The 23966-nt window shown below is 44.0% G+C and overlaps 1 protein-coding gene across 1 annotated transcript in view; it reads right to left on the bottom strand.

The window, feature by feature from the left end:
- LRP6 (LDL receptor related protein 6) overlaps positions 1-23966 on the bottom strand; it is a 134851-nt gene that overhangs the window by 11405 nt on the left and 99480 nt on the right. Inside the window, exons 11-18 of the mRNA XM_015409520.1 lie at positions 21214-21540; positions 18973-19175; positions 16745-16956; positions 15789-15979; positions 9792-10001; positions 8428-8553; positions 2489-2725; positions 302-412 (exon numbers count right to left, since the gene is read on the bottom strand). Coding sequence (XP_015265006.1) covers positions 302-412; positions 2489-2725; positions 8428-8553; positions 9792-10001; positions 15789-15979; positions 16745-16956; positions 18973-19175; positions 21214-21540 — 1617 coding nt within the window. The remainder of the gene's footprint in view (positions 1-301; positions 413-2488; positions 2726-8427; positions 8554-9791; positions 10002-15788; positions 15980-16744; positions 16957-18972; positions 19176-21213; positions 21541-23966) is intronic.

Raw genomic sequence — 23966 nt, 5'->3', positions numbered from 1 at the left:
GACTGGAAGTCGGCTGCAGCAGCAGCCGCCATTTTATGGCTGCCCCCCCCTCCGGCGGCACTCACTGCTGTGCCTCAGAGTTCCATATGTGCCCACAGGCCCAAAAATGTTGGGGACCCCCGGCTTCATCTGTTCCTGGAGAACAGAGGCAGAAAAGGCATTCTTTGGAATCCTGGGCCATTTCATTTAGTCAGCTGACGCCAACCAGCGTAAAGCTCCATGTCATCCTCTCTGATCCACAGGCAAGAGGGGTTTTGAGCTGGGCTGAAACAGCAGCTGCAGCGCACACTTTCATACTTACAGCAGCCCTGTTCATCAGAGTTGTCACTGCAGTCCAAGTTGTGGTCGCATTTCTTGTTTTTCCCAATGCACTGCCCACTGGCACACCGGAACTGGTCAGACAGACAAAGCACTGGAGGGGAGGAAAAGCAGATCCGTGGTCATTCGGTGTCAGGGATTATAAGAAGAAGTCGCATATGCGATACGATGAAACCCTGGCACTGGGAAATCACAGCGCCATCCTAGACAGAGTTATACCCTGCTAAGTCCAATGAAATGGAGCTGCGGTGGCTCAAGTGGTTAAGACACTGAACTGCAGGCTGTGGAAGGTCGGTAGTTCAGCAGTTCGAGACCCAAGTGTGCCGCATGACAGAGTGAGCTCCCGTCTCTAGTTCCAGCTCCTGCCAACCTAGCAGTTCGAAAGCAAGAAATTTCAAGTAGATAAATAGGTACCACTTTGGTGGGAAGGTAACAGCGTTACGTGCGCCTTGGTGTTTAGTCATGCCGGCCACATGACCACGGAAACGTCTTCGGACAGCGCTGGCTCTTCGGCTTTGAAACGGAGATGAGCACCGCAACCCTAGAGTCGGACTCGACTGGCTTTCGAGCAAGGGAACCTTTACCTTTACCTTTAAGTCCAATGAAATCAGTGGGCTTAAAACAGTGTAACTGGTGCTTAGGATGACACTGCAAGGAAGAAAGTCAAGGCCATTTCACCTGAACAGCATGGAAACCCAAAGCACTTAGGGCCCTGGTGGGCCATTGGTCTTAGCAGTGAGCCTTTCAGAATGCACAGGAAGGGAGGTGATGGATGAAGCACCTTGCCAGAAACCCCCTCTGCGCCTCTTTTCATGCCCTTAAAACGAGATAGAGAGACAGAGACAGAGAGAGAGACAGAGACACAGAGCGCAGTTCAGAGTACACTGGCACAGGGTTCTTGAAGGTAGATTGAGGGATGAAGTGACCACTGCAGGCCAGGAAGAGTGGACTTCTCCCTCTCCCTCGTGTGCTTGGTTTCCTATCTCTCCCCCAATATTTCAGGAAAACCACAGAGGAAGAAGGGAGAGAGCAGTGACAAGTATGAGTGTCCGAAGAGCACACCTCACCCCCTCTCAATCAGTCTGAGGGCTGACCTGGGTGAAGAAATCGGCTTTCTGAGACACAAATCATTTAAACACAGAAGCAACCGGATTCAGAGCAGGTGTGTGCAAGAAGGAAGACACGAAGCGCTTGTTTGTCTAAACATTTTCAGCTGGATTCTTTAACGCTAAAAAGGAAACTGGTTCAATCATGAAAAATAATCTGATATCCATTTCCATTGGTCTCAGTGGAACATGGATTTCCAGGTGTACCTACCCCACCATATTAGGCCGAGGGTAGCTCAGCCCCCCGCCCCAACCCATCTCGGTACATACAGTGCTTCCCGCCCCAGCCTGGTTTCTATAGTAGAAATCAGCTAAGCTGAAAGCACCAGAGCAAGACAGGGGATGGGTCTGGATTTAGCTTCTCAGACCCTGAACTAGCAGTTCAGATGGGCTGCCTATTGTCAGAGAGGGGGAGAACCCAGACCTTAGCCTCCATCCCCTTCAAAACCGCAACGCTGAACCCTGCCTACCAGCTATTTTTATTTATTTACTGTCTAGCCTCCCCTTCTCACTGAGACGCAAGGGGCATTCCACAGTGTAAAACAATGCAATCAATCTAATAAGCAATGCAATAGTACTCTGATAAGAAACAGCACAAAAAAAGTATCAGACATGATATGTCAAGCGATACAGAAATGAAATTTACAAAAGTAGAAAAACAATGCAGCTACTACAAGAAAACATACATTCCTTGATGCCCTGCAAGGTATGCGGGCTGTGAAGAGGTACCAATGCGTGATGAAATACAGGAAGGGAAGTATTCTAATGGCCACTGGCTGGGACTTCAGTATCCTGCATCCCTCCACGCTCTTTCCCTTTGATTAACAAAGTCAGAGCAAATTATGGACAAGAATTATGAAAATTTGCAGGATTAAGTAAAGCAAGGATTTGGGCAAAAAGTGACTCAATATCCATTATTTATAGAGGTTGTAGAATTTAATCTTCCTCTCAGGACAAAAATTGTATTACCTGGGTGCAGAGCATGCCTAGTTTGAGTGTAAGCTTTGCGCTCTCCCTCCCTTCCCAAAGCCGTGACTGCCATGCGTCCGAATTATCTACCATACCTTCACAGCTCTTCTCATCAGAGCTGTCCTGGCAATTGGCCTCCCCGTTGCACTGAAGGCTGCTGTCGATGCACTGCCCGCTCTCACACTGGAACTGGGCTTCTGAGCACACAGGGCAGTTCTTCTCGTCGCTGTCATCCTCGCATTCCGTAAACCCGTCACAGCGCCAGACGACGGGGATGCAGTCAATCTCTCCCGTGAAACACGTGAACTGTTGCGGGGAACACGTTGGCGGTTCTGTAACCCAAAGAGCCAAGGACTGAACAACTGTCTTAACAAGTGGCACGTCTCTCTAGAAAGGGAAGACTCGTAAGAACATAAGAGAAGCCATGTTGGGTAAGGCCAGTGGACCATCCAGTCCAGCACTCTGTGTCACACAATGGCCCAAACCAAGTACCATCAGGAGGTCCACCAGCGGGGCCAGAACTCCAGAAGCCCTCTCACTGTTGCCCCCCAAGCACCAAGAAGACAGAGCATCACTGCCCCAGACAGAGCGTTCCATCTATACCTTGTGGGACATAGCCAATGATGGACCTCTGCTTTATATGTTTATCCAATCCCCTCTCTCTTTTTTTAAATAACATTTTTTTATTTTGTAGAACAGCAATAAACATACAAAGCATTTAACACTTAACTACCATAGAGCAAGACTTAGCTATAAAGTAACATTTAGAAAATACTTATTTGGTTACATACGATGAAATACTTCATAGTACTTTGAAGGAACTGTGAATTTAGAGGGCACAGTATTAAACACGAACTCTAGAAAGGGAAACCATTTCAAGTGAAGGTGCGGTTCCTTATGAGGAATACTGGCTGTGGCAATTACATCAGATATTTTATCCATGATATAGTAGTCCCATATTTTCAAACGCCATGAAGATAGCAGCAGTTTATTAGGGGGCTTCCAGCTACCGGCTATAACCACTTTAGCAACAGTAAGCAATACCGAAATGAGTTCCTGTTTAAGTTTAGGGATAAGGGGATCATTCCAAAGATCTAAAAGTATAAGTTCAGGTTGCAATGGTACCAAATAGCCTGTAATATTTTTTTATTGACACAATTACCTTGGACCAGAACTGCTGAACAGGAATGCACGACCACCAACAATGATAGGATGTACCTTGTTCACCACAAGAGCGCCAGCAGGGTGGGGAGTTTGAATTGGACATTTTGTGAAATTTCGTCGGAGTGAAAGGCCCATCTAGTCCAACACTCTGTCACACAGTGGCCAAAAATACCAGGTGCCATCAGGAGGTCCACCAGTGGGGCCAGGACATTAGAAGCCCTCCCACTGTTGATCCCCCCCCACTTGCCCCAGAGCCCCTATCTATACTTTATGGCTAATAGCCACTGATGGACCTCTGCTCCGTATGCCTATCTAATTCCCTTTTGAAGCCGTCCATGCTTGTAGCCACCACCACGTCCTGTGGCAGTGAATTCCATGTGTTAATCACTCTTTGGGTGAAGAAGTACTTCCTTTTATCCGTTCTAACCCGACTGCTCAGCAATTTCATGGAGTGCCTACGAGTTCTTGTATTGTGAGAAAGGGAGAAAAGTACCTCTTTCTCTACCTGCTCTTTCCCATGCATAATCTTGTAAACCTCAATCATGTCACCCCTCAGTCGTCTTTTCTCCAAGGTACCATCTGGTACTTTGGAGGTACCATCTGGTAAGAATTTTATAACTTTGAAGTTGAATATTTAAGGACTGGGAGCGTAGTGATGGTGATGACCAGATCTTATATCCCAGTCTGATGATGTGAGAGTGGTGTCACAGTCAGTTTGCCAAGCCTCTTGGTATCGTAAAGGTTTTGTTGATTGGGAAAGGAGTAGTTCTTTGTAGATTAGAGAAATGTAACTGGTAAATGAGGTCTGGTTGAGTTTCAGGAGTCGTTCGAAAGAGGTAAGTGGTCTGCTGAGATTTTAATGTTTCTTCAAAGAGTCGATCAGGTGAGTAACTTGATTATATTCTAACCACGGTAAAGAACAGTTATATTTACTATCTAGAAGGTTTTTCGCTTTGACTGAGTTGTTTGAAATGATAGTATAGATATTGTCGATTTGGTTTGTTTTCCACAGTGCGTAGGCTGATAGTGCTTGTCCAGGAATAAACCATGACATGTTGGTGAATGTTGCCATAGGTGAAATAGATGGAGCTAAGGTATTTTTCCACTTATCCCAGGTTGTCATTAGAGTGGAAAGAAAAAAGTTCTGGTGAAGCGATGGTGATCTATTCTGGCTGGCTTCCCATATCTGAGATTGGAATGGAGCTTGGGATAGGTAAGATCCTTCAATAAGTTTCCAATCAGTATGGAAGGAGGTGTTGTAAAACTTTAGCATGCCTAACAATATAGTTGTGTTGTGGTATAGAAGCAGATCAGGGAGGGCTAAGCCACCTAATTTTTGAGGTCTTCTTATAGTGTCATAAGAGACTCTATGTAGTGCTGAGTTCCATATCTATTTGGTGGTCAAAGTTTTCCAAAGGCTGAATGAGTTAATCATTTTAGTTGCCCTTTTCGGCACTTTTTCCAATGCTATAATATCTTCTTTTGAGGAGCAGTGACCAGAACTGCACACAGTATTCCAAATGAGGCCACACCATTGATCTATACGGGGGCATTATGATACTGGCTGATTTGTTTTCAATCTCCTAATAATCCCCAGCACAGCATTTGCCCTTTTCACTGTATTTTTGGAAGAGGCTTTGTTCGAATGAACCAAATCCGCAAGTTCATTTGACTGTAGATGTGCACTGATGGACTTGGCTACCAGAGCTACTAGGTGAATTGTAGTTTACCTGAATGGAAGACCCAATCCCTAATGTGTGCATTTCAGTATCAGAATTGAGCTGAACTGACCAAAGCCTCCCTCCTCTTCAAACACTACAAGCTTATTGTCACTGTTTGTGTCTGTTTGCCCTTTGGCCTCTTCATGCAACAAACACTGCCTGTTTTTCATCGCGTTCCTGCTTTAAGGGGTACGGCTGTGCTGAATGCCTGGAAATGAGCCGGCTGCCAAGTCTGTAATAGGCTACTGCAATTTGATACCCAGTTTATAGTTTGGTATGCTCAGAGCTGCTCCATACTCTTAAGAGATGTGACTTTTTCCAGAAGCTGGCTGATTCAATTCATGCAGTGATCTGCAAACTTAGAAAATTACCTTCAAGGTCATTTTTGGTTGGCATACCCCCAACATATTCTTCATCGATCCACGTCAAATTGACCTGGCTTCACTGCCTGCATGTCCATATGCAGAAGCCCGTACAAATTAAAACAGACATTGTGGCTGGTTTGCTATCTCAGATCAGCAAGGACCCGAGTCACTTAGCATCAGGGTGGGAAAATTTTCACAGGCGTCTCAGAAAGCACCGACTTCCCTCCCCCCTTTCCCTTCCCAATTCTGCCGACTCTTATTAGTGAGTCCCTTTTTGTCTTCAGTTTTCACAACTACCACCTTCAGTGCAATCTGAAGACATGTTCCCAAAGAGACATTACATTCCAATGTTCTTTAATAATTCTATATGAAAACATAGAAAAGGATACAATGCACAGCAGATGGATCCACTGTGACTCAAGGTCTAGCATTCGCTCAGGAAGAATTCAGTCTGCTCCTTCAAGTCAGTTATGGCTCTCTCAGAGCAGCTGTTTGCACCTCCTTAACAGGGAGGACCCAGACGGTTACCATGGGCCTCATGCCCGAGAGGTGGAGACTCCCCCCCCCCCCGCAGCCTAGCACACTATCCAGAAAAAACACAGCTGGACTACGCTAGTAGTTATTCCAGTTGTTTAATTATCCTGCACAGAACTTTGGACCACTGTCAAGCTGATGAATAAAAGCTCACCTGCAATTCACACAAACAAACCTTTCCAGTTCAGTACCAGCCTGAGAAACTCCACACTCAAAGGAGACACAACAGAAACTCTGAAGTGGCCCAGCAACGTATCCTAGCTTAGTGCCTGGACTTTGGCTCTCGTTTCTTTGCCACGAGCAAGAGGAGAGATCAGGAGTGGTCTGTGGCGTGTGCCATCTCCTTCCTTCCCTTTCTGTCTAGAAGTCTTAATTATGACTTAGTGCACCTCGATTCGAGTCCAGTAGCACCTCAGAGACCAACGAGATTATTGGGCTATTGGCCCAGTCCAACACTCTGTCACACAGTGGCCAAAAATACCAGGTGCCATCAGGAGGTCCACCAGGGGGGCCAGGACATTAGAAGCCCTCCCACTGTTGTCCCCCCCCCCCCAAGCACCAAGAATACAAAGCATCACTTGCCCCAGAGTCCCTATCTATACCTTGTGGCTAGAAGCCACTGTTGGACCTCTGCTCCATATGCTTATCTAATTCCCTTTTGGAGCTGTCCATGCTTGTAGTCACCACCACTTCCTGTGGCAGTGAATTCCATGTGTTAATCACTCTTTGGGTGAAGAAGTACTTCCTTTTATCCGTTCTAACCTGACCGCTCAGCAATTTCATTGAGTGCCCACGAGTTCTTGTATTGTGAGAAAGGGAGAAAAGTACTTCTTTTTCTACCTGCTTTATCCCATGCATAATCTTATAAACCTCAATCATGTCACCCCTCAGTCGTCTTTTCTCCAAGCTAAAGAGCCCTAAGCTCATTAATGAACAAGTTAAAAAGCAGTGGACCAAGTACTGATCCCTGTGGTACCCCACTGCTTACCCCCCTCCACTGGGAGAACTGCCCATTTATACTCACTCTCTGTTTTCTATTAATTAGCCAGTTTTTGATCCATAAAAGGACTTGTCCTTTTATCCCATGATTTTTGAGCTTACTTATGAGCCTTTGATGAGGAACTTTATCAAAAGCTTTCTGGAAGTCAAGGTAAATAATATCTATTGGATCCCCCTTGTCCACATGTTTGTTCACCCCCTCAAAGAACACTAATAGGTTAGTGAGACAAGATCTTCCCTTACAGAACCCATGTTGAGTCTGCCTCAATAGGTTTTGTTCATCTATGTGCCTACTAATTCTTTCCTTAATAATGGTTTCCACCAATTTACCCGGTATCGACGTCAGACTGACTGGCCTGTAATTTCCCGGATCTCCTCTGGAACCCTTTTTAAAGATGGGAGTGACATTAGCTACCTTCCAGTCCTCAGGAATGGAGGCAGATTTTAAGGAAAGATTACATATTTTTGTCAGGAAATCCACAAGTTCACATTTGAGTTCTTTCAGAACTCTCGGATGTATGCCATCTGGGCTTACGAGAGTCAAAGAGCCAAAGATATCTGGCCGGCCTCGGCCAGGGCCAGGGCTTTCTCAGCCTTGGCCCCAGCTCGGTGGAACTCTCTGCCGAATGACATCCGTGCCCTGTTTGATCTATTAAAGCTCCGCAGGGCGTGAAGGCAGAGATGTTCCGCCGGGCCTTTGGTTGAGGCCAGTGACGGTTCCTTTACATCTGCCTCCTTCCCCTCCCCCAGCAGGAAAATCTGAACGCTAAATATGCCATCTGTTTAAATATTTATGCTGAATGTTTTAATAATACTGAATTTTGTAGTTTTAACTGGTTTTAAAATTGTGTTATGTTGTAAACCGCCCTGAGCCCCACGTAAGCGGGGAAGGGCGGTTAAGAAATTGAAACAAACAAACAAACAAACAAATAAATAAATAAAACGCCCTTCTTTGACTCTCAAAAGCTGACACCCTAAAACTCTTTTTGGTCTCTAAGGTCCTACAGGACGAGTCCAGCTATTCTATGGCAGACCAGCATGGCGGCCCACTGAAACTATGAGCTTAGTGCTGTATCTGTCTAGTACACTTTTATCTCACCCGTCCACTAAGGAGCTCAGGGCAGCCTATATCATTCCCTCATCCCCATTTTCCTCACAGCAACCTGAGAAGTTCGTGACGGAGCCATGTCACCCAACCAGCTTCTAGCCTCAACACTGTAAACATTTATACCGCACTGACACTAGCCTTACCTCCACATGAGAGTTCATCCTGAAGCAGGACTAAATGCATCGGGCAGGAGCATCGTGTGGTCCCATCACCTTTCACAATACAAATGTGTGAGCATCCGCCATTATCTTGGGAACACGGGTGCTGCCCTGCCAAGCAACAGAAGAGGGGAGAAAGGATGTGTTGAAACCATTGTCATACACACACACACACACAAAAGAGAGATGGCCCGCCATTAGTGCTTCTCACACTGTGCTCTGGGAAACTCTGGGCCTCTCCTGAAGAACCGTGAGCACATTCCCTTGGGCCTGCTCTGTTATTATTTGGCAGACTGCTTGTGCCTTAGGCTCTGCTTTCATTGTCTCCTGGCAAGAAAGGACAGTTTTGGAACACTGATAACTGATGCTATGCAAGGGGGGGGGGAGTTTATGCTTTGGGGGCTTATAAATATTTTTTAAAATAATAAATTTAAAAATCCACTTCCCTGAGAAAACAACAACAACAATGCTTTGTTGCCTTTCCACAGAAGCACCTCAGCAGGGCAGTCAAACATAAATAAAACAGCATTCCTGACCAAGGCCCAAGAACAAGAAGAAGAGGAAGAGAGAAGAAGAAGAGATTGGAGTTATACCCCGCCCTTCACTCGGAGTCTCAGAGCGGCTTACCAACTCCTTTCCCTTCCCCTCCCCACAACAGACACCCTGTGAGGTGGGTGGGGCTGAGAGAACTCTGACACAAACTGCTCTTTTTCAAGGACAGCTGTGCCAGAGCTTGTGACTGACCCATGGTCACATCAGCAGGTGCAAGTGGAGGAGTGGGGAATCAAACCCGGTTCTCCCAGATTAGAGTCCGCACACTTAACCACTACACCAAACTGGGTCTCACTCACTTGAAAACAAGAACTTGTAAGTCAGTCAGACAATGTGTACTGCTTTCTCCAGAATATAGGCTTAGGCTCTTTTTCAGGGGGAACACGCTGGAACTGAGTTCCGGAACCTCTTCGACAACATTCTTTTAAAAATGCGTAAAAGTTCATGAGTTTTCGTATACATATTGAAAACTTCATTTCCCTCTTGAGAGTTCCCGCACCTCTTTTTCAAAAAAACAAACAAACAAACAAAAAAACCCTGGTCTTATTTATTGCATTCACACCCTGCCCTATTTTTATGAGCGCAAAGCAGCAAGCAGGAGGAGACCCCTCCATCCACGGCCATATCCAGGCCTATGTAGCCTCAGCAAGGATGCTGCCTCATGGACCGGGCCTAAGGAATTGGAGTGGTGCGGATCTCCTGATCCACGGTGTGCAGACAAGGGGCCGAAAGCCCTTCAATGCCAACGCCACGAATCGCTCCACTTTCCCTTCTCTGTCCGGCTTTGTGGTACTTACTGTACTCCTGCATGTTGAGTTCTTTAACAGCATGGATATCGCTGAGCTGAGCAATGCGAGCCTGAACTTTCGTACGCCCTTCCCGGCCAGTCATGTCGATTTTCTCAATCATTTGTTGATGCCGATCTATCCAGTAGAGCCTGTTTTCAAAGACAGTCAGTCCTACAGGCTGCAAGATGTTGGAATCTTCTAGAACTATCCTATTGGCACCTTTAAAAAGGGGGGGGAGGGGAGATTGCCAGGATTATTTTCCAAGAACTTACTTCGTGTTCACTTTTTAAATACTTGGATACTTAGCTGAAAGCTGCTCCCAAGTTACACATCCAGACCTCATAGTAATATTAAACTCCTACATGCTGTTCAGAATCATTCAGCCACCACTGGTCTGTTCAGGAAAGCACTGTCTGCCCTGCCTGGCAGTGGCTCTCCAGGTTTTTCATGTTGCCTAAGACCTGACTGGACCTTTTAATGGGACGTGCAAGGGATTGGGTCTGGCCTTCTGTATGCCAAGCAAAGCCATGGCCCCTCCCCTCCACAGCATCAGTGTTTACGGAAAAGGATTTTGTGCCATTTGGATGTGGGATTCACGACTGACGGGTGCATTTTGATGCCGGAACAACCTTCCCAGTGAGGAGCCCCCGGCCCCTCACTCTCCATCTTCAGGAAGTAGTTGAAAACAGTTGCACTGAGGACTGCATTTGATTTTTTTAGTTTATTTAGTTTTCATTCACTGGCAGTCCTAACTGGAGTTTTTAAAATTGTGACCTTCTATGTGTTTTTATCATTGTTGTTTTATTCATACTCTTTAATGGAGTTTTTAAATCATTGTTTCATTTATACTGTAGGCTGTCTTGAGTTCTGCAAGGGAATGGCTTATAAACATTTTAAACGAACAAATAAATAGATTAGATTAGACATGGAGGAAAACCGAGGGTTTGCTTTGTACGATCTCAAAACAACAACATCCAGTGAGAGAAATAACCAGAAAAAAAAATTAAAACTAGTCAATTAGGGCTGGGATCCTGGACACCGTTGGTTGTCACCCCGAAATTTCTCCTCCTCCTACAGGCACCAAAACATTAGGGAAGGGAGAGGGAAGAAGAAACAGCCTCTACTCCTTCACCGCCCCCTAATGTTGCCAGGTCCTGACCAGTGCTCCCTCTAAGCTATAGAGTCTTGTGAGCAAAAATTCTACTTTGTGAGCTACTGGCATTAAAGTTGTGAGTAATTTGGCTCCTGCATACATTAGTTTGCTCTGTAGCCATCCTTCCTGAGCTAAGACAAAAATGTGTGAGCCGGAGGCTAAAAAACTGTGAGCTGGCTCACACTAACTCAGCTTAGAGGGAACACTGGTCCTTACCTTTCCCTGCCAAGGGACTTGGGGTGTGTGTGTGCCGGGGACGACGACTCCCCAACGTGATGACATCATGCATAAATGATGTCATCACGTTGGGGATGCAACCCCTTGGCAGGCGCCAGTGACACCCACTCACAAGAAACCATTTAAAGGGAAGTTTCCTTTTAAATGGTTCCTTGCAAGCAGGGCTGGCTGCCCACCTGTGCCTGACTTCCAAGTGCCAATCAGCCATAGCCCTGAGCCCGTTCGCGGGGAGGGCGGGGTATAAATACAATAAAATAAATAAATAAATAAATAAACAGGGCCCGTTGACATTACCATCAATGACGCCGACTTCCGGTACGGCGCATCGACGAGCGGGGGAGCGTTCGTTTCGCTCCGTCCTGTCTCGACCCACCAGCGCTCTTTTTGAGCCTCCCAGCATTGGGAGAGCTCGACCGGCGCTCTCTGACAGAGTGCTGGGGCAGGGGGCTTTGTTGCTGGCCCCTCCCGCGATTCGGCAAAGCGGGGGGGTGACCAGTAATGCCTCGAAGCGGGAGCGTGGAAGGGGAAGAACATGGCTTCCATGCTCTTCCAAGACGCAGCCACCCGGCGTTTTTAAATTTGTTTAGTTTTGTTTTGAGGAGAGGAAATGACACTTCACATTGAAAAGAAGAGTGTTATACCTCCGTGAATTTCCCTTACTATATGGACAAATGGCCGTGAGGATTTGTAATACGGGAAAAAACAAGGAAACCGGAAGAGGCGAGAAGGGGGTAAGGGAGAGACAATTTTTTTTTACCATGGATTACTACTGTCAATATTACACTTAAATGGAGAACTTGGTGCAAAGTAAAAACCCTGGAAAAATGCAAATATAAACATGCTTAAAGTTTATCTGTGTTGAGGTGTTGGAGAGAGGACGGAAAGAAAAAATGGAGGCGCTAGACGCTAATGAGAAGTTAGACCAAGAGACTAAAAGTTGCGATCCCATGTGGGAGCAAATACAAGAATCGCTGTTAAAAGAAGTGAACTTAATTTACAAACTGGCTTTTGAAAATTTATTTAAAGACTTGCAAAGTTTAATTTTGGAAGCGGAGATTAACAACGAACAAATACAAGGACCTCAACAACAGGCTGAAATAAAGAGAACAGAACAGGAAAGAGACGTAGAGGCTACTCAACCAATAAGCACAGAAGAGGAGACACAGAAGGAGGAAACCCCCAAGGGGGAGCTGGAACTCCAAGGAAAGTTGAAATTACGAGGAGGGAAGAAAGGTTTGCTAGATCGCTTTAGAAGGAAAAAGAAGAGAGTGACAAAAAGAAAAAAATTGGAAAAAGGAGAAAGGAAACCAAATAAGCTCAAACAATCAAATATACATGAAAAAGAAAATGTGGAAAAAGAAATGGAATATACTTTACAGGAGTACAAGAATTTGCGTCATCTGGAAGAAAATGCAAGAAATCAAGAATAAGGAACTGGAATTTAGTGTTTTTGTTATGATGGCTGACTATTAGTGTGACTTAAAAATATTCCCTGGTTTATAGAGGTCTATTGCGGAATATAAAAAGAGGATTGCAAGGGTAAAGTATGAACTTGAAGCTGCTACCTGATTTTTCTTTAAAAATAATTGTTAAATGAAATTTGTAGATGTTATAAAAAGTAGGATTTTGAGTTAAGGTTGTGAAGATATGGGTGTTGGGTATGATGTTATAGGTTAAAAGGAATTGGAATTTGGTGTTTTTGTTTTGAAGACTTATTATCTGGTGTGATTTAAAAGTATTCTTTGGTTTTTAGAGATTTAGTGAAGTGTGGAATATAAAAAGATGGTTGCAAGGGTAGAGCATAAATTGAAAGTGGTTGCTTGATCCCTCATTAAAATAATTGCCAAAGGATGTGTGTAGCTGTTATAAAAAGTAGTATTATGAGTTAAGGTTGTGGAGAATGGTATGATTAAAATTTGGCTAGGGAATTTATGTTCAGGAATAGAATGAGGATGGTAAAAAAACAGATAAAGAATAAATTTAAAATATGCGCCTATGTAATTGAAATGAAATTGATTATAAGCATTAGCAATATCATATTGATTTAGATGGTTTATGAGCACTATATGTAATATATTAATATATAAATTAAATTTGTAAGGGTTGGTGTTTTTGTTTGGATAGCTGACTAATTTGTGTGATTTAAAATCAAATTTGCTAGGGAAACCAAATTGGGGATTAGAGCACCAGGTAGGAGTTATGAATTGAAGTAACTTGGTAGGTAAAGGGCAGTAGCGGGAGAGTTCTATGTAGGTTGTTGTAAGAATATAGTGGTTTACTATTTCGCCCTGAGAATGAAAGGTGATGATCAAAGTGCTTAAGACTAATATATAGGTTACTGTGCTGTACAACCAAACCTGGTTATGCTATGTATAGTTGGGACTAGTATGGCTTGATGTTGGTTTAATGAAGAAAAGGAATTTAATGGGATCTGATGTTGATTAACTACGTGATCAATAAAGGAGAAAGATGAAATGTGAAAAATTTAAATAGATGTATTAAGGGTTGATGTATCAACGTACTAGGAATTATGGTAGAATAATAGAGAGGTACTAGATCAGAACAGTTGGTAAAGTCTTTGGGTAATGCAACTACACAGTATGGGCAAGAAACTAGGTAGAATATACAGGATATTTATATATGATTAAGCCATTTGATCATCGTAAAGTGTCGGGAGAATAATTGTTGCGTAAATTTATGTTGTGTTAATGTCTAGTATGTATGTGTGTTTGTTAAGCATAAAATCCAATAAATATATGTTTAAAAAAAAAAAGACATTACCATCAATGACCACTATTAATACCTGCGGTGGAGGCTGGCTGTAGTGAGTTTGAGCCAATACGCTTAGGAGCCTGTAACCATCTGAGCCTACATGACATGTTATGGCATCTTGGGTAATAATCACTGACTGCACTTTACTTGAATATTGTTGATTGCTTAAATGTTTTAATAGTGTTTTACGTTTTAAATGTATAGGAACTTTGGCACACTGTGCCAGGCAATGTGAGCTGCCCTGAGCCCACTCGCGGGGAGGGCGGGTTATAAATATAATAAATAAATAAATAAATAAATCACACAAGAGGGGAGGGAGAGGGGTGGCCGCATGGTCGCTGTTGGGGGCGGGACTTTCTCACCAGCCAGTTGGCCAGCAGCAAGCAGGAGCCCCTGAGATCGGGGGGGGGGGGGCCCCCCCCCCCACCCGGGGGTTAGTTTTTTTGGCGCACAGGGGGGGGCCCCCCGAGGGGGGGGGGGGGGGGGTCCCCCGCCCCAACCTGGGGATTAGCAAGCCTACCGCCCCCTTCCCTTTTTAAAAAAATGCAATCAGCAAGGATTCCTGACCTAGAAAATCCCAAACCTGGCTGAGCAAATAAAAAAAAAAGTAGAAGGACCTGAGGAAGTGTGTGTGCACATGAAAGCTCATACATTAAATAAAACTTTGTTGGTCTTAAAGGTGTGTCACTGGACCCAAACTTTGTTATCCTTTCCGGTTTAAGTCTGGTTGGCCCTCCCCTCGGGAGAAGAGGAATTGAGGCGTTGTTGTCAGATGTTCTACTAACAAAAATAAATGTTTTAACTTTTTAAATCCAGTGTAGGCCACTGGGCAAATAAAAAATCATGAGACAAGCTAGCTATTTATTTTATGTGAACACATTTCAGCTGCATGTGTTTCAATTGTTTCTTTCCTTTACAAATCCATGGCCTATTTCTTCCTTGGATGGTTTTTCATTCTTCTGAGAACCAACTGAATCATTCCGTATTATTCCTACTGTCAGGTGATGCAAGGCCTGTGATCCTGGCCACAGAAAACAACAACCTGTTTTTTCCCCTCCCCCATAATATCTCGGAAGTAAAAAGGCAGAAAGACTTCCAATGTTCTTTCACTCTCTTGGCCGCCAGTCCCCCCCCCCCCACGTTGCTGTTTGAGGGCAGGTGGGTGGGGCAATCTGAAATGCCATTTAGTTTTTTTAAAAACATAGACTTTATGGGATAGAAAGAAATATGGAGCTCTTTACTGTCAGCGGCAGCCCCGTATACCCTTTCAAATTATCTAGCTCCGTTCTTAAGTCTCGGCCATGAAGGACTGAAGCAACTCACTCCATTTGCTAAAGATATCGTTAGCATTCGCCTATTTAATTTTAATCCGCTACACAGAAGACCACACCTTTGTAATTCTTTAATCACAACTGCAGCTTAATAATTAAACTGCAAAAACCCCAGTTAAATACTTTTAACTGTGCAATGGAGTACAGAGAGAAATAGTACATAGATTCTTAAAAAAAAAAAAAAACTGAGCACGAGAAGAGATAACAAGCAAACACAGAGTTTTACACCCACAGGGAATGTTCCTGCTGTAGTTCCAAAGCATTCCTGGACACAAAGTGATATCCAAAATAAGGAAAGAAACTAGACTTACAAACATTCTCCACAAGCAGCCTTTGAAAACAAGAAATACTCAGCCCCACTCAATTAAAAAAAGCATCAAATTAAAAAAAAAAAACCAACCACAAACAGACGGGAGCAGAATGAAGAATACATATTTTTTCCTAGTAAGTTACGGAATATTTGGTTTTTTAACAGAAGAAGGGAAAAGAAAGAGCAAAGAAGCTTTACGGCACCTGAGAGGTCGCTGCTCTCAATTCTCCGGAGGTCGGAATCTGCCCAGAAGAGTTTCCCTAACTGGCCGTCAATTGCCAGGGCCACCGGCTTGCTCAGCCCGCTGGAGAAGAGAACCTCGCGTTCCGTCCCATCCAAAGCTGCCCTTTCTATTTTAGGAGACCTCTCCTGGAGGTTGGTGAAATACATGTACCTGTTAAACAAAAAGTCAAGAGAGCAAATGTATGTTTTCTAAACCTTGTTCCTCCTTCGCCTGCTACTTGTGAGCCGAAGGATTCCTCTACCTTTGTGATTTTAGATAACAGCGCAGAATGCTTCCAGTTTAGGGACATTTATCTCACTATTCTAAAACTGAGCAATGAAATATATGTGTTCCTCATGAATGTAATTCTGTGCAGCTACTCCAGTTTAAGCCCACTGATTTTAATGAAGCAACTCTTGCTTAGGATTGTACTGTGAGGGAAGAAGTGAATTTTCAAACAGCCCTCATTTTTTTTCACTTGAGAAGAAGAAGAGAAGAGATTGGATTTATACCCCACCCTTCACTACCCGAAGGAGTCTCAGAGCGGCTTACAATCACTTTCCCCTCCCCACAACAGACGCCCTGTGAGGTAGGTGGGGCTGAGAGAGCTCTCCCAAGAACTGCCCTTGAGTAAACATCTCTGAAAGAATTTATGACTGACCCAAGGTCACACCAGCAGCTGCATGTGAAGGAGTGGGGAATCAAACCTGCTTCTCCCATATTAAAGTCTGCACTCTTAACCAAGACACCAAACTGGTTCTAGAGCAGATGCAACAAACCTAAGGCACGTAACAAGAGCCACATTAGAGTGCCACCATGTTGTAGGAGAAAGATGCTTGTCAGATTCTCCATTGGGACTCTGCACCAAATATCTGAATTCTGGAACATTTGAGAATATTTGAGAAAGAAGCACTTTCCAAGCAGCATTCCACCTACCCTTTCTCCGGGTTCACGACAATAGCCCTGGGCCTATCCTGATCACTTCTCAACACCACTCCTATAGGTCTCCCATCTAGGCGAGTCACATTGATCACATTTGTGGCTTCACAAGTCCAATAAATGTAGCGACTATAAATGTCTATGCTCAAGTCGTATGGCTGGATGTCAAGGTTCTGGTTTGGAACGGGACTCGTCACCACTGTAAAACTCTAGAGACGAGACAGACACGGGGAAACAATAAAAGAGAATTATAAACTGGTGGGTCACTGCACAATGCAGAGTTATGTGAAGCTTCAGTTATGTCTTCAAAATAAGTAGGGAACGCAGCGCTGGTGTTCCACGTATAAACAGTCCTGAAACAGGAAAAATGAACAAGCAATGCCTTCCTCAATTTTTATGCTCAAATCACAGTGGCCAAAAAGGGAGCTTGCCTAGCTCCGTTGAAGTTATGTGCTAATATGACATTGGGTGCCAATTCATCTGCTTGTATGTAATCTACATTTTGGGGCACGTGAGAAGTATTCATCACACACGCTTCCTATTTCAGCGCTAGTTGTAAGCAACTCTGCTTAAAAAAAAAAAAACCACCCACAAAACAAAACTCAAAGTGAACACACAGCTAAGTGCTGGTCTCAGCAAAGAGAAGTCCTTTGAATTAAGCTTGACTACTTGGGATTTTCAGTTCAAAACACAGTATCTTCCTTGAACACTGGAAGGAAGTTCAAGATACATATTCAGGAAATTGTTCTAAGTCTCAAAACTCAAGCAATGTGATCTCCATGCCTATTCTACGGCTTGGAAAGAGTAAGTGATACTATATCTACAGCAAGGCTCCTTGAATACTGTGTTTAACTACTTATCATGGGGCAATGCTATAATATTCATGCATCTTGTGTGAATCTCCAAAGAGCCATATTGGGGGGGGGGGTCTGTAGAGGCCCTCCTAAACCAGAGGAAAGGCAGAGTCCAAACCTAGTTTACCACAAAACTGAAGTGGTCCCTGTTACTTATCTTCTATAAGATATTTAAGCCATGAGTTGTGCTTCTCTGCAAAACAAGCCACAAATAACACCCACCAAGAGAAGACCATCCAGAATTCACAACTATATATGCTCAAAACTGTATACTGCTTTCACTGAGATACAAAGAACGGTTACTGGTCATAACCCAGCAGAATGCATAGGCACTTATCCAACAGATTGCTCGTAATAATTAAGCATATTTTACAGAAAGAACTACAGCAGAAGATGCGCACTGTGGAAAGAATAATAGCCGTATGTCTCTCTCAGGTATAAATCAAGACTAGGGATGTGCATTCGGTTCATCCGAACCGAATGCACCCCCGAAAATGGCCCATTCGGACTCCTTTCAGGCTGCTGCAGGCCGATTCAGATTATCTTATCTGAATCGGCTTGCCACCAAATTTCAGTGACAATTCGCCCCCATTATATCCTATGGGCCATTGAAGTCAATGGCGAACACATAGGGTATATTCTTTTTCCCACCATAGAGAACAATGGAGGGGATGGGGCAACCTGTTTGAGGGCCCGCAGAATTGGACCCCCTGGTCCAATGCTCTTGAAACTTGGTTGGTATCTTGGGGAGAGGCTCCAGCAGCTACCCTGCGAGTCTCTCCCTCAAGCCCCCTCCCCTCCAGCAGCCAGAATATATCCTATGTTTTCGCCATTGACTTCAATGGCCCACAGGATATAATGGGGCTGAAATTGACATTCGGCTGGCCTAAAGACTCCCGAATCAGCTGGTGCTGACGAAAGTGACATGCAGGAATCTTACTGTCAGCCGAAATTGATTCTGTAAATTGCGTGGGGCAATTTTTTTTTTTTTTTTTTGCACACTTCTAATCAAGACCTTTCAATGATCTTCAACAGCGGCTGGGAGAGACTTTCTGTTTGGAGGTCTATGGACACTATCTATGTATGGAATTATAGAGGAACCTATTGTTGGTTTTGAACATTATTTTTTGGTAAAATATCCTTAATTGTTATGAGCAATCTGTTGGATAAGTGCCTATACATTCTATTGGGTTATGACCACTAACCCTTCTTTGTATCTCAAAGAATGAAATATACAGTTTTGAGCATATATAGTTGTGAATTCTGGATGGTCTTCCTTTGGTGGGTGTTATTTGTGGCTATACTTGTATGCTAAGGGTTCCCTATTTTCTTTGGCAACTCTATAAAACAAAGCAGCCCTTGCTGAGATACCTGGCCACCATCCTCCTGTGACTTCCGGATAATGTTCTGCCGAGAGTCGATCCAGTACAGCTGCTTATCCACAGGATCGTAGTCAATGGCCCGGACATTCCTGAGACTATGGATCGGAAGGATGATATCTGGACTCTGCTGCTCGTCTATCACCATCCGATTGATGGCATTTTTCTGGCTGAAAAGCAGGAAACTTGTGGGAGCTTTAATATAAAGAGAGAGAGAGAGAGAGAGAGAGAAATGAAGAGAGCAGTTATCTTTACAGTGAGGGTTTGGAAGTTTTTGAACAAAATGCTGCCTATGCCCCACATAGAATAATTGCTTTACAAGACCGTTGTCTTGATTGAAAGAAAATGCATCTGGATATAATATATACAAATGGTTTCAAGTGAAGTCCACAGTTTAAAAAAAAATCCAGTTTCTAAGAGCATATGAAAGCAATGGATTAAAGCAATCAGAAAACACAGTAATGTTATTACAAAAGTTAATAAACTGAATGTGTAGTTATATAGTCCACTTGATGGTACTACTACATCACTGGTTTACATTATGAGACTTCTGGCATTAGATTGTGCAAATGTAGCGTGGAACAGCTCAATCTGAGTACATTATCTCAACTGTATAAATGTACTAAGAATTGTAATATACGGGGAGACAGACTTGCGTCTCTCAGGTAAAGGTTTGGAGCAATCAAAGCAAAATATAAAAAAGACTAAAGGATATTTTGACATCATTATACTACGGGATCTGTCATTCAACAGAAATTCTGTTTATGTATGATTACCAGAAATGTTCTTCCTTTCTTTTTTTGCTACACTGTTGTAACTAGGGGTGTGCATTCAGGCTACCTAAGCCGAAAATCTACCAGAAAAATACCTTACCAGACTGCAGGAAAAGCAGGCTTTAAAATTTTTTTTTTTTTTAAAAAAACCACAGCATTTTTTTTCTTGGGTCTATTGGACCTGGGAAAAAAACAGGATTTCCAAAAAATCCCAGATCTGAATACTGTACCGGTATTGGGATCTGGGCTTTTTCAGAAATCCTGAAATTTTTTCAGGTCCAATAGACCCAAAATGAAAAATACCAGTTTAAAAAATACTGCACACCCTTAGTTGTAACCCCGTTGTTCTACATGTGATACACAAGCTTATGCACCTTATCCAAGCCACTCGATTTTGGTGGTAGGAATACTAGAAGTAGTAATGCTACTACAAAACACAGGATTAATATGAATATTTGATTCAGAGTGACCCTAATTAAATCATCATTTGGTTACAGTTTTCAGCTTCTGATGTGGGAAATCCAGGGTTAAAATCCCCACTCTGCCTTGAGGTTCTCTGAGTGACCTGAGCCCACTCTCACACTCTCAGCATTATCTACTTTACAGGGTTGTTGGGAGGATAAAATGGGGAAGGGAGATCAATGTACGCTGCCCTGAAATCATTGAAGGAGGGACAGGGAAATAGGTAGAAAATTACTCCAATCAAACATTAAACACATGACACAGAGCAAAAGGGTTATTGGTTATAGTACTAAGGGGCTACTACAGAGAGAAAAATTGTACACGGTTCACAAAAATGTCATGTAATAAAAAGTATGTAAAATTAAAAAGAAATGAAGGGCCTGAATTATTCTGCATGCACAGAAACACCCCAACATTTTAAAAATAATCCCAGTCCCTCTCTGCAAAAGAACTGCTACCAGCTCCACCACTGGGATTATCTAGAAATTCTATCCAATGCATAATTTGAAAACAAAAGGACACTCTTTTTGTTCAGCACCTTCTCAATTTAATTTAATGTTTGAAAACATTCCCACATAGTGATTAAAATCATGAGTTCAAATCCTCAATTCAAATCTTGCTTGAGCCCAAAACTCACTAGATGACCTTAACAAGCACCAGACTTGGTTGTGTGTATGCTCTGTGCCGTCAAGCTGCTTCTGACTTTGGTGACCCTATGAATTAAGGACCTCCAAAACATATCGTTGACGGCATTGCTCAGATCTTGAAAACTGTGTCAATCCATCTCATGTTGGATCTTCCTGTTTTCCTGCTGCCTTCAACTTTTCCTAGCATTACTGCCTTTTCCAGTGAGTCATGTCTTCTCACGATGTGACCAAAGTAGGATAGCTTCAGTTTAGTCATTTCAGACTTGGTTAACCCCCCCAACACAACAGGAAGTTAAATAATACTCATCTGACCTTAATCACTGAGATTGTGTATATGTGGTGATGGCTTACCACTACAAGTTCTGTTGTCATGGTTCAAGGAATAATGAGCTGGACACCCACAGACAAAACCACCAACCGGCACTGCTAAGCAGAGGTGGGAGCAGTGCCCATTACTGGAAGCACACTCGTTCCAGCCCGCTTGCCGGGACGAGTGGAAGACCAAGATATCCATCACATAATCCAAGTGGTTTTGGATCACTGTTCTGTTCTGGCCACTGGTCTTGTTGGCACGTTCAATGCTACGCCGGCTCCAATCTGTCCAGTAGATGTAGTCCTGATACTGAGTTAGGCCAAACGGATGAGGCAAATCATCAGCAATAACATCACGGTTGAGTCCTGTTTTGAAAATGAAAAGGAATGAGGAAAATGAAACAGGATGCCCGAGACATTTTCCGAGTCTACCCCCGCCACCCAATGCAAATCGAGACTCATTAAGGAGGACGGTCTTAATGCAACACATCTGTAGTTTGGGGACTCTTCTCGTTTTTTTCCAACCCACCCAAAGTATAAAATGAAGCACTCGAACACCAGTGAAGCAGTTTTCAGATTGTGTTGAGCTTTGCAAGTGAAGTGAGATGCTGCAAAGCTGGCCACTTCTTATAGAAGGAAGACCCTTTTAAAACATTATAGTTATATGTAGTGTGACTATATGTAGTCTATATGTCTGCATCTTCATTCCACTATTTTAAAGGCTCACGCAAGCTGAGAACAAAGGCTGTGCATGATATTCCATGTGTTCATTAGGGCCTTTTCCGCCCCCCACCCTTTCTCTCTGTAACTCATTGCTGCTCACAAACACAAAGAAGGAAGCCCGTGCCTGCAGTGTAAACTCAAGCAAAGTTACACTGTCCTCAGCCTACTGTCTTAAATTGACTTAGAAGGATGTAATTCTGCTTTGGACTGGACACACAAAGCTGCCTTATACTGACTCAGACCATGAGTCCATCAAGGGCAGTCCTGTCTACTCAGATTGACAGCGGCTCTCCGGGATCTCTGGCTGGCTGACAGCGGCTCTCCGGGATCTCTGGCTGAGGTCTTTCATATCCCCTACTACCTGAGCCTTTAAACTGGAGGAACAAAATCTGGAACCTTATGCCTGCCAGGCAGATGCTGGAGTAGGTTGGAGCAGAGTGGAGCAGTTGCAGAGGAGGGCGACGAGGATGATCGGGGGCCTGGAGACCAAGCTGTATGAGGAAAGGCTGAGGGACTTGGGAATGTTCAGTATGGAGAAGAGGAGGTTGAGGAGGGACAGGATTGCTCTCCTTAAGTATTTGAAGGGCTGTCACTCTGAGGAGGGCAGAGAGCTGTTCCTGTTGGCAGCAGAGGATAGGACTCGCAATAATGGGTTTGAATTAAGGGCGGGAAGGTACCGGCTGGATCTTAGGAAAAACGTTTTTACAGGAGGAGTTGTTCAACAGTGGAATCAGCTGCCTCGGGAGGTGGTGAGCTCCCCCTCACTGGCCGTCTTTAAGCAGTGGCTGGACAAGCACTTGTCAGGGACGCTCTAGGTTGATCCTGCGTTGAGCAGGGGGTTGGACTAGGCGGTCTGTAGGACCCCTGCCAACTCTGTGATTCTATGATTCTCTACCACTGAGCCATGGTCAACGTTCCCTCTAAGCTGAGTTAGTGTGAGCTAGCTCACAGTTTTTTAGCCTCCGGCTCACACATTTTTGTCTCAGCTCAGGAAGGAGGGCTCCAGAGCAAACTAATTTATGCAGTCGCCAAATCTCTCACTCACAACTTTAATGCCAGTAGCTCACAAAGTAGAATTTTTGCTCACAAGACCCCACAGCTTAGAGGAAGCACTGAGCCATGGTCCCTCCCTATTACCCATGACATTCGTGGAGAACCAGAGATCACCCAGAGCTCTGCTGGGGAGGAGTGGAGCAACATGGTTGTGCCTGGACCCCAGAGATAGCATCAGACCCCCTACTATGGTCACTCTGGGGCTGAGATACCTTCATATTTAGACCATGTCACTGCCAGGTCACCCCCCCCCCCCCAAAAAAAAAGGTGTGATACCAAAGCAAAGGGGCTCAGCTCTCTGGACTGCTCTTCCAGGGAGTCAGGAGGGCAAGAGAGTCTGATGAGGGGACTATTGGGTGTTGTAAATAAGAAGCAGGAGACTGACCAGTTATGAAGGTGCACAGAGAGTTTATATAGTTATAAAGGTGAATATATACAGAGATATTTACAAGCTATTGTACAGCATGTCATGCCTTAGTCTATGAGAACTAAGTCCACCTCCATCTTACTAAGCTGATAGCTATTATGCTAAACCCCAGCCAATCTCTAACAGGGTGATGCAATCACTAACTCTAACAAGCCCTGAAGAGTAACACCTGCTAGAAAACACCTGGCTGTAATTACATGATTACTAGCATGACAGCTAGGTCTGACAAACAGATCAAACTGATCTATAGTAACTGCTTGCTACCTCTATCCCTCTGACATATATCTCAATAGGGACTGGTAAGTTGCTGGACTGGAGGGAGGTGAAACTGAGATTAGCTGAGAGCTGATTGTCATGCACTTGAAAACTAGAAGTATAGGGAGAGAGGGAGGCAATACTAATGGTCAAATTAGGGGGAGGTTGTGATGATTCCTTGTGTTAGAGAGTGTGTCTCTCTTTAAATGTTTGATAATAACTAGTGTGCCGTGATTGGTGGATGGCAGAGTGAGAGATTGGAGAATGACAGTGGGAATAATGACAGTTGGAGAAAAAAAGCAGTCGAGGTAGTTAGTTGGATTTCAGTCTGTGA

This window comes from Gekko japonicus, unplaced genomic scaffold (genome assembly GCF_001447785.1).
Source record: "Gekko japonicus isolate JY-2015 unplaced genomic scaffold, Gekko_japonicus_V1.1 scaffold1158, whole genome shotgun sequence".
Lineage (NCBI taxonomy): Eukaryota > Metazoa > Chordata > Lepidosauria > Squamata > Gekkonidae > Gekko > Gekko japonicus.
Note: the sequence above shows the minus strand (reverse complement) of the source record. Positions and strands in the feature narration are given on the sequence as shown.